The sequence below is a fragment of the Corvus moneduloides genome, chromosome 18 (genome assembly GCF_009650955.1).
Source record: "Corvus moneduloides isolate bCorMon1 chromosome 18, bCorMon1.pri, whole genome shotgun sequence".
NCBI lineage: Eukaryota > Metazoa > Chordata > Aves > Passeriformes > Corvidae > Corvus > Corvus moneduloides.
The window spans coordinates 5388887-5402985 of record NC_045493.1 but is presented as its reverse complement, the minus strand read 5'-3'; the positions used below and the strand labels follow the sequence as shown (position 1 = coordinate 5402985).

The following is a 14099-nucleotide window of genomic DNA, read 5'->3' as shown; positions in this document are numbered from 1 at the left end:
GCGGTTCCGCGGCGGAGGCCCGGGGGCGCGGCGGGGAGGCGGCGGCGGCGGCGGCGCCGCTCCCGGTGGCTGCGATGGACGTGACCGGGCCCGAGACTGACTGGCGCAGCGCCAACTTTCGCCAGAAGCTCGTCAGCCAGATGTGAGTGAGAGCCGCGGGCTCGGTGCTGGGTAGGCCGCGCGGGGGCCTCGGCTCCTGCCAGAGAGGCTTGAGCGGCTCCTGCCGCCCCCGGGGCCGCCCGCGGGGCTGTGTCTCGCCCCGTGTCCGCTCCTCTGCAAGGCTTTCCGGCCCTCCACTGGCTGGCTGGGTTCCTGCCCGGTCCCCGGTGTTTCCTCTCCCACGGGCCCTCTCGCTAGGGTACCTCGTTATCAGGATTTGCTCAGACCCTGTGCGGGGGTAACCGTGAATGGTCTTTGACTTAATTTTTCCGATCCTCTTTCTCTTTCACTTTTCTCTTCCCCAGCAATACCGACTTCCTTCCCTGCTTGACACCGTCTGCTTTAGGGCTTTGATTTTGGCAGCGTCCATGATGTTGTGAAATTTGGCATATTCAGCCCCATGAAAATCACTGTTACGGGCTTGCTCTGACTTTTGGGGGCAAATATGAAGTAAAAATGCTGGTGATTTAATGGGAAGTTCAACTTGTTGCCTTTTCAGTTGTCCTTTGTTAAACAACTGCTTTCCTTGAATTCCTTTGCTGCTCTGCAGCTTTTTCTATTTTTTTGGAAGGCTCTTCTACCCTATACAAGGTGGTGAGCACAGAAGTGAAAGCGATGTTCATTGTTTCTAAAGTAAGGTTGAAGTGCTAATTCATGTATACTTGGAAAGTTTGACGTTCCTTTGTTGATTATAACAGTCAATATCTAAAACTGGACTGTCTTTGTTTTATAACATGTAAGTAATTTGACTGTTTGTGGGTTTACTATAATTAGGTGCTGTTTCAGAATTAAACAGTGACAGTGTTCACTGAAGAAGTATGATAATGTGTATCTGTCAAAGCTATGTAGACTTTCTTGGTGCTCACAACTGATGTTTCACTTTCTAAACTTTCTGTAAAGTCATTAATCTTGTTAGATTAATCCCTTACTTCTCCTACTCTTCTACTGCTTCATCAAAACAAGCAAACAGAAGTGCCCTTGAATGCTGTGTAACTTTGAGGAAATAAACACGAGTAAGCACATACAAACCTAACACAATAAAACTGAGTTTGTATTTGCCCTGCAAACAGTAATGTTTTTCTCTGAGCTGCAAACAATGCTCATAAATGTTTCAATGCAAGTGTACAACAAGGGATTAAAAAATTACTACTACTGACCAAAAAATCTTTAATGTTAATGCATGTGAAGAGATGACAGTAATCCTAAACTTTTAGTAAATGCCTTCTATTTATTTTCTTTTACATAAGTGCACAGATGTCTCTGTATGATTCATGTGCTTTTTATTACAGATGTAGTGACAGTCTTTTTTTTTGTCACTTCGTTGCACTCCATCCAGTTTTGCAGTATGGATCAGATGTTTGCATTCATTAAAAAGCAAGCAAAACTGTTACTGGGATGACTGGGATGAGTTGTTACAGTGACTGCACAAGATTTTTTTAAGCAATTACTGTGTGTTAGATATCTGAGAACAGCCTGGCCTGGTTTCATGTGGCACTTGGAATAAGATGAAGCTAGCCAGAAGTAGAGTTTGTTGAATGAGAAATAAAAGCAATACATTGGCTAAAAAAACTTCACCTCTCTACGCAACAAGTTTGTATTTCTTTCCAGAAGCTCCCAGTTTTGTCATTAGAAGCTGACATAGTAAGTGGAAGAGGGAGGTAATTAAATATCTGGTGAATTGTCTGAAAGTTTTTGTAAGTTGTGGGAAGGTTGTTCCTAGCAGTTATGAAAATACAGTCTTCAATGTATGTATGTCTTCCAGTTCATCCTGCAACTAAGAAGTGATATTTGTCAAGATAAATTTTTAACACTTGGTCTTGAACATTAAAAGCATGAAACCATTCACATAATTCATTTTGAGTGCATTTTTATATGCTGGATATAGATGTCTCAATTTATTGCAATTTTATACTTGGGTTTTCATTACAATACTGAGTTTAAATTTTCTGGGTTTTGGCTTTGTTTTTCAAGAGTGACGTTTTGTGAGTGAACATTTCAGTGTGGACAGTGGGTATCCTGAGGATATGTGGTCCATGTGTGTGATTTGGTTATGGGCATTTGAGAGAATAGTGCTCTTCATGTCCTAAGAAGCCTCCTCCAGTATTAGATTCTGTGTGACTGCAGGCCTAAGCAAGACTTCCATACTGTTGCAAGATTGAGGAAGCCTGAGCTCAGATGACTGAGGCTGAGAAGCAGCTTTGGCTTCTCCCAGCATGTTGCAGGAGTCAGCAGTGATGTAGGAGTGTGGATATACACTTCTGCTTGCAGGGCACCACTTTATTCTGGCCCTTACAGAGAGCTGGTACATACTGGTACCTTGGGAGTCTCCTTTCTAAAGGCCTTTTTTTCCTTCATATGTTTTTAAATGTTGGTATTGCCTGAAGGACAGATCTGATGTGGGTTGTAAACTCAGTCTGTGGTTGTGTAGGGCTCCTGCCCTGAGCTGCTTCTAGGCTGTGTTAGAAGGGAATTGTGTTGAGTGTAGGATCGGGATGTAACTCAAGTTGTGGGATGGTCCATGACTTCATGTGGTGTTGGCTGTGAAACTCCTTGTCCTCTTGTTCCGCTCTAACAACTGATTCATGGAGTCATGGTGTGGACTCCGTAGACAGCTGGGGTAGTTTTGAAGGAGAACTTGTTCTGCAAGATTTCTTGATTAGACCAGCTAGCCTGAGTGAGAGTTGCACATATTTGGGCTGGAAACAAGCTTCTTGAGAATGGAGAGGGAACTCCTGAAGCTGGTGGTGGTGTTGAATGCTTTGTGGTGTGAAACCACAACTCTGAGTGTTCTGCATGAAATCAGGGCAGATTTTTAGGACACATCTAATACACATTTACTGAGTGCTTATAAGGCAGATGAAGTGAATTGGCTGGTGCCATCTACTTCCCAAAGTTTTGTAGAGTTGGGTGTTCTGCAGGGAATGTTATTTGATATCCTTAGCTCTGTGCTAAGGTTATGACTCTTTTTAAACTGACTTTCCTAGTCTTTTAATGTAACTGTTTTTATGTTGATTGCAGTTAAATATGTGACCAAGGAACAAGTTGTGTGTTTTTGTTTGTTCCTAGTCTAAACCTTTATTGGAATGCTAACGGATAGGACATGGAGAGCTTGGAGTGGCACTTTCAGTAATGCAGATGTAGTCATGATAATACATCCTTCATATTCTATAATGTCAAGAGGAAATGGTAGATACATATAAAAGCAGACAATTTCTTTGCTGTGGATTTTTTTCTGAGTTCCTGATACCACATCAATCACTGTCTCTATCACATCCACTAAGTACTACTTATGTGTTGCTTTCTTCTTTACTTGCCTCTGTGCAATCTTTGTCTTCTCTTTGTCTGCTCAGTTTTCAGCACTCTCAGCATGAAAGAGACAAAATACATTGTCTATGTATTGGGACTGAAAAGCTAAGGAGGATTCAGAGTAGTGTGGATTTAGAGGCAGCCTTTCCAAAAGGGAAAGTGTTAAAAAAAGGACTTGTTAATAAAGAATTGGATATAGCTTCTTCCTCCACAGCAGAGCTCCTTTATGAGCAGTTCACTTTAAGGCTTGTTTGCCCATGGAGGAATAGTTACTCTGCATTATGTTCAGACTTTGCTTCAGTTTAAGTAACCTTCATACATAAGTAGCATTGTTTTAGTGGCTGCCAGACCCCACAAACAGCTTCCCATGAGAGCCTTACAGCAGGTACAATGTTCCACTGTGTTCTGTGTTCAAGACTGCAGCAGTTTAGCTGTAAGCAACTGGTTTGCCAGGTAAGAGTGTGAGTTGTGGCAGCCTAAGTTCCTGCTTCTGTAGCATCTGCTCTTCTCTTCTGTGACTGTCATTGAGTTAATTCAGAAAGCTGAGCTGGTTTACTTCTTGTGCAAGTACCATTCCTGCTGCATGGGAGGTGGTAGAAATTCAGGGGAAAGAAAACAGTAGCGTCTCTTCAGAGTGGCTGAAACTTTTAGGGCCAGTGCCCTAACGTGTATTTAGTAGGTAGCTGCTCATGCAGTGGGAGTCAAGGAGAAATACTTTCTGATATGTTAATTACAAAGTGAAAGTATTTCCTGATCTCTTGTTTGTGGAATTTAGACTGTAACTGCTAGGCTGCTTTAAAAAAGAACAGGTTTTGCAGGGAAGTTTCTGATAATGACAGTGCCTAGAGGATTTGAATAGGGCTTCACCTAGCTGAACTCCTTGTTTAAGGATGTCTTTCTTTGCATGATCCATAGTCAAATTGGTTGCTGCTCTTTGATGTACTGAGAATGCCCCTTCTTTTCCACTCATGTCCCATCCCACCCTGCCCATTGCTGCACCTCTGCCCTTCTCTTTCCCTAATCAATGCTCCCACTCATTATCCTCACTCACTGGTTAAACATCTGTGCCTTTAGGGAACCTTTTTTGGTTTGGTTTGTTTTGTTTTTCCACCTTATGTTTAGAGAATTCTTTTGGAAAATCCTGATGCTAGGAAGATCAATCTCATTGTTTGCCAAACAGGGATTACATTAATCATGTCATACAGCTTTCCTCAAATAAACAAGTCCTTGTATTTTGTCAAAATAATACATCAGGCAGTAAAATAATGACTTGTTTAGCAGTTGGTCTTGAATTTCTGCAAAGAATATTTGTGTTGCCTTTTAGAAATTAGTTGGCTTTTTTCTCCGTTATTTGAAGAAACTTTAAAGGGTGGCAATTTTAAGTAATACGTGGTGGTGGTTTGGTTTGGGGCTTTTTTTTGTGATGGGTGTTTGGGTTTTTTGTTTGTTTTTAATCTATAAATTAGAGAGGAGTAAAAAGCTGTTTTAAGACCTTTCTAACTATAGAAAGTATTTTGTGATGCCCTCAATTAATACCCAGCCTTGTTTTTTCCTCTTTTTTTTCAGCGATGAAGCTATGCGGAAAGCTGGTGTTGCCCATAATAAATCTAGCAAAGATATGGAGAGCCATGTGTTTATGAAGGCCAAAACAAGGGTAAAGCATCTCTATTTGCTTCCAGAAGTTATTGGGTGTCAAAAGAAGTTTGGAACAAATTGCAGAAATAGCAAAGCCAGTGCACTTAAGAATACAGAGTTATTTGAAATTTTGATTTATGTGTGCTGCTTCTTTTACCTTGAGGGGAAGTGAGGAGTTCTGCATCCAATAGATGCATCAAACTGGACTTAGTGCAAGACAGCTTTACTGATGCTGCAGTGTTTCATGCATATATGGAACCACAGTTTTCTTACCTGAATATTTGTGTGTAGTGAATTGCATAGAATTTCCTTTATCTACAATGTAGCACCATTCCAGTTTGGTGGTCAGAAAAACATAGGATATCAATGAAAAGGCTCTGTCAAGAGTAACCCCAAGGGAAGAGCCGTGATCTCTGTGAAAGTCTGGCTATGATGTACAATTCTGCACTCTATCAAATCATAAACTTCTTCCCTGGAGCTGTGTTATGAGAAATTGGATGCTGTTGCTGTCTCCAAACAAGCCATGTTTGAAATAGAACTTGTCTTGGTGAAAATGTTAAAATGCTGATGTCACAAATCTGCGCCTGCTGTTGGCATCCTGCCTGGTAAGTTGTTGTTTCATAGGCAGGAAGGCTGTCTTAGCCCTCTGCAGCTTCCTACACATTAAGAAGCACACTCAGAAAATATTTTGAAGAATATTTGTCTTTTCATTCTGACATTTCTATCATGTTAGTTTTCCAAGTTATTAATTTACTTGTATTTGTAATATGAACTTAGCTTTAAAAAAAGTTATTGTAGTATGAATATGACATAATTCAAGGACTAAAATAATTCAGTGTGCCAAGTGAGCAGGTTCTATCCTTATAAAATGGAATTACAGTGGATAAGAAGTGGAAAATGAATGTTGGTTTATAATGTTTGCATATTGGGATCCTGTTAGTGTGGCTGTCAGGGAGGTTCTTTCCTGTGAATTTTGTGGTTTCTTGGCATTCTTGTACCATCAACCACAATGACGTATTAGTAAAAATATTCCTAGTTAATAAACAGACTGTTTCTTGGAAGTGAACTGTTCTGAAAAGCCCACACACATTGTAAAGTAAAATCCAGTATGTTGAGGAAGAATACTGAAGAACCAGAAAGTATGTTATATGGTTATTCTGTTTTCATTTCTTATGCTAAAATACCTGTTTTTCACCTCTAGGAGGAATATCTTTCTCTTGTGGCCAGACTTATTATCCATTTCCGAGATATTCGTAAGTAATTTTTTAGTTTTGGTTTTCTTCTCAATCGTGGTTACTCATTGAGTCTGAAAAAAAAAAAAAAAAAAAAAAAAAAAGTAAATTTTAGGGCTTCTGTGTGTGATTCTGCATGTGATTCTTAACAGGTTGCTTTAAAAATCTTCCTGTAGTATGCATGCCTAATTTCTAAATACTGTTTCTTTCACACATCATTTAGAATTGAAAAGTATTTGAGAAATTCTTTAAACTTGCTACGTTTCCTCCTTCCTAATTTTTCCTGTGTCTTTGCCTTCTTTCCATTTTTTGTATAGCATTTTGATTCAATTAAAATTGGCTTAGGTTAATGTATTTTATTAGCACTACAGTAGATAGTGGGTTTTTAAAAATTTTTTAAATTACAATGTGAATATATTTCTTGTAGAGAGTATATCCAAAGGGTCAATGTGACAATACTAGTGAAGATGATTAATTGTTTTTTTCCTTGCAGACAACAAGAAATCTCAAGCCTCAGTCAGTGGTAAGAGTTCCTTTTTTGTTGTTGTTTTTTTCCTTCCCCCATACTCTCAATTTCTAAATAGAGCAGCTTAGAAATCAGGGCTGTGGTGTACTAAGAATAAAGCATCTGTGTATTCCCTTGCTGGGGTATTAAATGCTGCTGGAGTAAAGGAAGGGTTGCATGATAGTCTTGGAGTTGTTCAGTGGTGAAGGTGACATGCTTGGACAGTGCTTTGGATGTAACACAGCAGACTTGTTTGTTTCCCCGTTTGTACTTTTGTTAGCTCACAACACAAAGATTCATGAAAGCAAAAGAGTGGTTGAAAATAATCTCCTGCTGAGCAGCCCAGGTTCCTGCCTGTTGCCAGCTTTGGCTTCCTCAGGTGTTGCATCAGAGGCAGAAGCATTTGCGGGGTATATGTGCTGTGCCATTTGGCGGAGCTTAGATCTGATCCTGGCTTCCTCCTCTGTGCTAATTCTCAGTACATTGCATGCTAGGGACATAGTATGGTCCTGTAGTCCTTCTGTAGGACGAATATGCAGTCTGTGATTGATTAACATGCAGTCTAGACTGCTGGGAATTATTTTATAAGTATTCTTAAGAAAGAGGTGGTGTGTGTTCTGTACCTGGTTAATATTGCTTCTGCACCCTGTGTTTTGACCTCTTGAATTGTCTTTCTCTCTTTAACTTCACTTTTATGTGTGCCCAGGATTCAGATTATGAAATCTGTCTTGAAAGGCACTGAATTTATTCAGTGCATAAGAACAGTGATGTTAGAAGGGAACTGTATAGCAAAGTACATCCTCTGGTCTGAGCATTGCTTCTCTGACTTAAGGAGGAAGATCCACAGTGGGACTCTCTTGATTTTTGAGGTTAAAAACTGCATGTCTTTAAGGAGTTTTGTTGGCAGCTTGTTTTGACTTGTGTATAAATTTGGAGGTGGCTAGTAAGTTCCTTTTCTCTAATGTATTTAAAATCTGTGTGGAACTTCACGACACTGGAGCACTTAAAATCATCTCTATTTACAGAGAGGCAAAGATGTGCTGGAAGCCTCTTGCCTCACAGGCAGGGCAGCGAATCTTAGTTTGTCAGGGTATTGGACCTAGTCATGGTCTGAAGTTGCCAGATCAGAGAGTGGATGATGGAGAGCAGAGGATTTTGGAAAAGTGATTGCATGGCTGGCTGCATATCAATATCTCTTTTCTTTGTAGATCCGATGAATGCCCTGCAGAATCTAACTGGGGGTCCCACAGCAGGGGCGCCTGGGATGGGCATGGCTTCCCGAGCTCAAGGAGCACCAATGAGTGGGATGACAGGCCTTGGTCCAATGGCACAGCAGATGAGTCTCCCAGGGCAGCAGCAGCCTCCTGGAACCTCAGGAATGGCCCCTCATGGCATGCCTGGTGTCTCTACAGCTACTCAGCAGAGTAAGTGTTCAGTTTGCTTCAGCCACTGAAATTGTTAGATCAGCTTTTCAGTAATAAGTCCTTTCCTTAAGGAAAAGGTGCTGAAGAGATGTCACACTTCTGGCTAAATCAGCCAAGTGAACTGCAGAAGGAATTGATTTTAAGTACTGCTACCTAATTGGATAAATGTCTTCCTTAGTATAGTGAGCAACAGTGTAGCCGTCGTATGAGCAAATTCTTTCATCCTGTCAGCTTCAGAACACTGTTTTTGTAGAGCTCACCTGTGTTTTCCATGGTATGGTGCTTCCTGCTGGTGACCTCGGTGCACATTTCCTCCTGCACATTTTTACTTTCTTTAATAGGTTGCTGACTCAGTGGAGGCAGAGTGAATTAGAAGTTGGTAGTACAAAGTGTAATTAATTCTGCTGTTAATGTGCCTCATCCATTTGAGGAAGCAAAAGTATATACTGCTAATGAAGGACATTAATTAATCTCACATTGTTTGGGTATCATGTTTTAAGTACAGTCTATCTTCTCTGTAGCCCAGCTTCAGCTTCAGCAGATAGCTCAGCAGCAACAGCAGCAGCAATTCCAGCAGCAGCAGGTGGCTCTGCAGCAGCAGCAGCAGTTCCAGGCCCAGCAGTCAGCCATGCAGCAGCAGTTCCAGGTCCAGCAGCAGCAGGCAGCGGCTGCTGCGGTGGCCCAGCAGCAGCAGCAGCAACAGCAGCAGTTGCAGGCTGTCCAGCAGCAGCAGCAGCACATGCTGAAACTGCAGATGCAGCAGCAGCAAAACCAACAGCAGGTGATGACAAACAGCTACAATGGCAAATGTGGTGATTGGTTACTTGTCAAGTGAGGCTTGGCTTGTGTGGAAATATCAGCTCTGCCTGTTACTAACACATTTCCACTTTAGGGTAGGGCTTCAGGTTAGACTGGCAAGTTAATTGACAGCAATATATTACATGCTAGGGGAAAGGTTTTACAGATGTTTTGTTTCTTTCTTCCGTCATAGCAATAGGGAATTAAAATCTCTGTCTCTTTCTTTTTATAAATGTCAGGATTGTCTTTCATTCTGACACAAATAGGTGGGAGAGAACAGCACTTGAATTACTCTAGCAAAAGTGGCTGTTTTGTCATTGTGTGGATAACAGGTTGCCACTTAAAAAAATGTGTGCGGAGCACATAATATATGTACGCATGTGTATATATACATACATCATCCTTAGGCACAAAAGCAGATGAGGAAACTTCAGCTGTCATATTCTTGCACAGTTTTTGGTAAGGGGTGATTACATTTGAAAAACTGTATCTGAGCCCATTTGTACAGGAGAAGCTGATGGACTTCACCTTTGCTTTTAAAAGTTACAGGAAAGCTTGTAATGTGGAAATACAAGCTATAGCACCATTTAGGGCTGAGATATATGAAGGATGAGTGGATAAAAAGGTTTAAACCCTTTGGGTTTAAAACATCAATCTGATGTATTAGGATTCTGTTTACTTTTGGTTTATGCTATAGAAGTACGTCTGCTGTCACATTGCTGGAAGCTTTATCATGCTGGCTTTTCCTGCTTTTCAGATGCAGCAGCAGCAGCAGCAGCAACAGCTCCAGCGGATTGCTCAAATGCAGCAGCTGCAGGCAGCACAGGTCATGCAGGCGCAGCAGCAGCAACAGCAGCAGCAGCAACAGCAGCAACAAATACCACAACAACAGATACAGCAGCAGCCACCTCAACAAGTCATGCAACAGCAGATGCAACAGATACAACAGCAGCAACAGCAGCAGCAGCAACAACAGCAACAACAAGTTGCTCAGGCACAACAGTCTCAACTTCCACCACAATCCCAGCCTCAACCCCAGCCCATGGTATCTCAACCACAGGCAATCTCAGGACAAATTCCCAGTCAGGTTATGCCTGTTACCCTTACGCCACAGCAGTTAAAAGCTATGCAGGTAAGGGCTAGTGACCAGCTGATTGTTGATTTGTTATGATCATCTAGAGAAATAAAAAATATGTCCGACTTTTGCTAATAATGAAATAGGAAAACCATAACTTGTTAAGAGCTCTGCAGTTAGCAAGTTATGAATACAGGGTGTTTAAAGGTTTATATCTGGGCCTGCCAGTACAGAGCAGTTTTGTACCTAAGAGTAGGAGTTTTGGAAATCTGTGAAAACCATTCATGCAACTAATATTTAAAACTAATTTCTTGTCTCACTCTTGAATGGACAAGTGAAAAAAAGAGAAAGAAACATACTCTGGTTAAAGAAAAATTATCTCAGTGCTGTTTGCTTTTCTGCAACGTGAGCAAGTACTTTGAAGTGTTCTAGACTGCAGCCAGTGTTATCTCTCTACCATGCTGGCTTTGCTTCTGCTGCCATGTTGGGAGGTTTTGGTCACAGTTTAATATGCTGGTTGTTCCTGCCTTGAAGAGAAGGTGGGTAAGACAGTCGTTTTACTCTGTTGAATCTCTTGCCTGGTAGTCCTCTTAGTGGTGCAGCTTTTTGAAGGGTTACGGTCATTTTTACCTGGGCTCCATAGATTGCGGTTGAGCTGAAGCTCAGACCTGCTTTTCTTCGGGCCTTGCTGGGGGGGAGTGGAGTGTCAGCCACACATCAGAAATGGATGAGTTGATACCTCCACTTTGTGCTCCTATCAGCTAAGCTAGGAGTAGTTAAATGTCATGATTGTCACACTGACAGATGTAATGAATGTATAAACATTTGAAATGCTGGTCAACTTTTTGCCAGAAAGTTAAGTATCTATTATTGTATATAAGACCTGGTAGTACAGGTAAGAAGTTGCAAGAAGTTGTTGAATTGGGTGTGCAGTCTGTGGGAAAACTATTCTAAATGTTTTAAACATGGGAACTTGTTTTCACAAAAAATCTCAAGAACTTTAGTTTGTGAGGCTGGTCTTGTCTCCATACCCTTTTTAATGAGCATAGTCAATGCAGTTGAAACAGAAGTGTCATACCCTACTCAGGTATGTATGTTTACTTTGGTTTTTGTTCTCCTACTCAAGGTAAGAGCTCAGCTGGTCCAGCAGCAGCAGCAGGCAGCAGCAGTGCAAGCAGCTCAGGCCCAAGCTGCTCAGATGGGAGCTTCAGGGCAGGTAAGGGCCCAGGGGCCGGTATCACAGGTCACAGGCCTGTGGCAAGTGCATGCTAGAGATGAGCATGGAGTTGGGTTTCTGGTGGTTTCTGACGAGGGGTTTGACATCGGTCATCCCTTGTATAAAGGGGATATGGTCTTCTATGCTGTTTCTCCTTTGCCTGGAGTCAGAGGCAGGATTTCATTGACAACCTCTCTGTGCATGCTCTCTGTCCCAAGTAGGTACGAGTGTTGCCTGTACTGACACAGGAATGCACATGAGTAAGACGGTCTCCTGTGGGCACACTACAAGTCTGACTGTTGGTACCTGGAGTGTATCACCTCTTCTTTCATTAAACTTTCTTAGGTGACTGCTTTGTTGTGTAAACTGATTTTTGTACTGTGAATCTTTGCCTGCTATCTTATGTGATTTACCTTCCATCTTCATGTATTGACTATAAAAAAAAAATAGTATAGACAATGAAATCTCTCTGCACTCCCCTTTCAGTCCTTTCATCTTTCATTCTTCTTCTGAGTGAAATGGGCAGTAGATCTAGATTGCTCTTGTTCTGGATGTGAATTGTGAAGAACAAATGGCGTGTGTCACAAGTGCAGAGTTACACTTAAAAAAAAAGTGCTGGGTGAAAGCTTGTTGTCTAACACGGTTTTTTTTATCCTGCAATACACTTGCAGCCTCAGTGGTTGTTTCTTGATGTGTGTCTGGTATGAAGGAGACATGGGGAAAAAAATGGGAATGGCTTGAGCTGAACCTCTGATCCCATTTTCCACAAGAATATGAAAGTCTTTTGTGGCTTACCTCTGTAGTGTTTCATATTGAGGCATTTTACAGACATGGGTAAGTACAAATATCACTACTTTGTAGATGAAGAGAGAGGCAGACAGATAAAATGAGCTGACTAGGTTTAATGGCAGAATTTTTTTTGTATACCCAGACATTCCATGTTTTTCAAGCACCATTTTCCGTTCAGTGTACAAGTAATTGTATAGATTCAGTAAGAAGCTTTTTATATGGACTATGATAGCAATTGCTTCTTCAATGTACAGACTTGTATCAGGGAGGGTATCTTTAGCATGGTAACTCTCATGTGGCCCATGTCCTTGTTGGTGTGGCCAAGTTCTGTTTCTGAATTGGTCCTTTGGCTTGTGTCCATGTAACACAGGATGTAAAAGCTGAGCAGCGGTAAGTACAGTTGGGACAGTACTGGCAGCAATGCAGAATTCTCTTCCTACAGTTGAAATGTGAATTAAAACTTGCTTGTTTCTTAAATAATTTCCAGGTGGGAGCTTAGGGGACTGGAAGGAGATACTGACTTTTTTCCTTGTTACTAACTCTAATGGTGCTCTTTTCAACTCTGAAGCAGATGGATTGTGTTTATGTAGAGTCAACTAGATTCTTGCCCTGTTTAGTGACTTCATGTGCCAGTGGCTTAACAGCACAGCACATTTGAAAAGCTTTGGGTGATGGTTGACAGCGAGTTTTGTATTGCAGCTTTATTCAGTCCTGTGTAGTAAACTTGGAGATTACTCTCTGTCTACCACATATGGAGTTTGGAGTATTCCACATATGGGCTTTACTCCATTTATGTTGATGCCATTGCAATATGAGTCTACTAAAATTCACTTACTACTATGAAGTCCAGTAACTAAATGGGTTTCTTGTACTTGTCTAAATGTTTTCTGTATATAGTAGTTTTAAGATTGTGGCTGTATATAATATTCAATGCAGCTTCAGCATTGAGAGTATATAAGGATTTTCTTTAATTTATAAGAAGTCTCTTTTTAAGACTAGATATTTGCTTTGTATTTAGTACATTTTTCAGTAGCATCAGCATTTTTTATAATTCTGCCTTGATTTCTTTATTTGGTTCAGGGAAGCTTTTTTAATAAACAAATCCTATCCCAGTCTTTGCTTGTTACATTTACACTTAGTCTTTAAGGGCTTTCAAACTGGGAATTTTGCTTGCTATGTCTGCATTTTTTCTTTTCCATAGAGTTTCTGTAAATCCTTTGTACATAAAAGTCTCGGATTTAAATGTGGATTCATGTGAGTTTTGAAGTTCTTCTCTGAAGTTATAAAGACACCACACAGGTCAATGTTATCCTGCTTGGGTGTCTCATCCTTGTGAGCCTGTAACTCACAGGGAAGCTGATAGCAGTAGTGTCCTAGCAACCAGGGAGCTATACAAAATGCTTGCAGCACCAAGGAAAAAAATCTGTAATCAACTGCAGTTAAATATCAGTAAAGTTTAAGGCACTGTTCTGGTGCAATTCCTTCAGGTGCTCAGAATGCAGAGTGGCTGTTGCTGTTTGAAAATCTGAGCTGCCTTTAGTGCAGTGGCAGTGGCACTGTACGTAGGTGTGCTCACCAGAAGCTGTGTATTTATGGAATGCTGAATGTTTGGATGTTAGATAAAAGAAAATTACAGGTTCTGGATTCTTATTGTTCTATTCCACTTCATTTTTATCAAATAATGGGGTTTGGAGCTTACTTTGGAGGGAGATCCTCTTCTTGCTCTCTGATTTATCTCAATTTACAGGGTCTGGAATTTTACCCCATAAGAATCAATTTCACTTGTGGAGGCAGATTTGTGTTCAGTTAAAATCTTTTTCAAAAGTACTTAAACATTTCTGGCTGTGTTCTTGTTTTGTAAGAGTAACTCCTTTATGGATATATTGCTTTGGAACCCCCTTTCTTGACTCCATTGTCAAAGGGTCACAGGTTTTGTAAATATAAATGAGCTGGAGACTGG

General features: G+C 41.0%; 1 protein-coding gene across 2 annotated transcripts in view; it reads left to right on the top strand.

The window, feature by feature from the left end:
* Nucleotide 1: 1 nt before the first annotated feature.
* The window catches only part of MED15 (mediator complex subunit 15), a 26102-nt gene continuing 12004 nt past the window's right edge, over nt 2–14099 (top strand). Inside the window, exons 1-8 of one of the 2 annotated variants that reach the window (XM_032127714.1) lie at nt 2–142; nt 5032–5119; nt 6302–6353; nt 6826–6855; nt 8046–8261; nt 8783–9042; nt 9832–10191; nt 11261–11350. In XM_032127714.1, the coding sequence (XP_031983605.1) occupies nt 75–142; nt 5032–5119; nt 6302–6353; nt 6826–6855; nt 8046–8261; nt 8783–9042; nt 9832–10191; nt 11261–11350 (1164 nt within the window). In that variant the 5' untranslated portion in view covers nt 2–74. Of the gene's footprint in view, nt 143–5031; nt 5120–6301; nt 6354–6825; nt 6856–8045; nt 8262–8782; nt 9043–9822; nt 10192–11260; nt 11351–14099 lie in introns of both variants that reach the window. The other variant, XM_032127715.1, reaches the window with a different exon arrangement.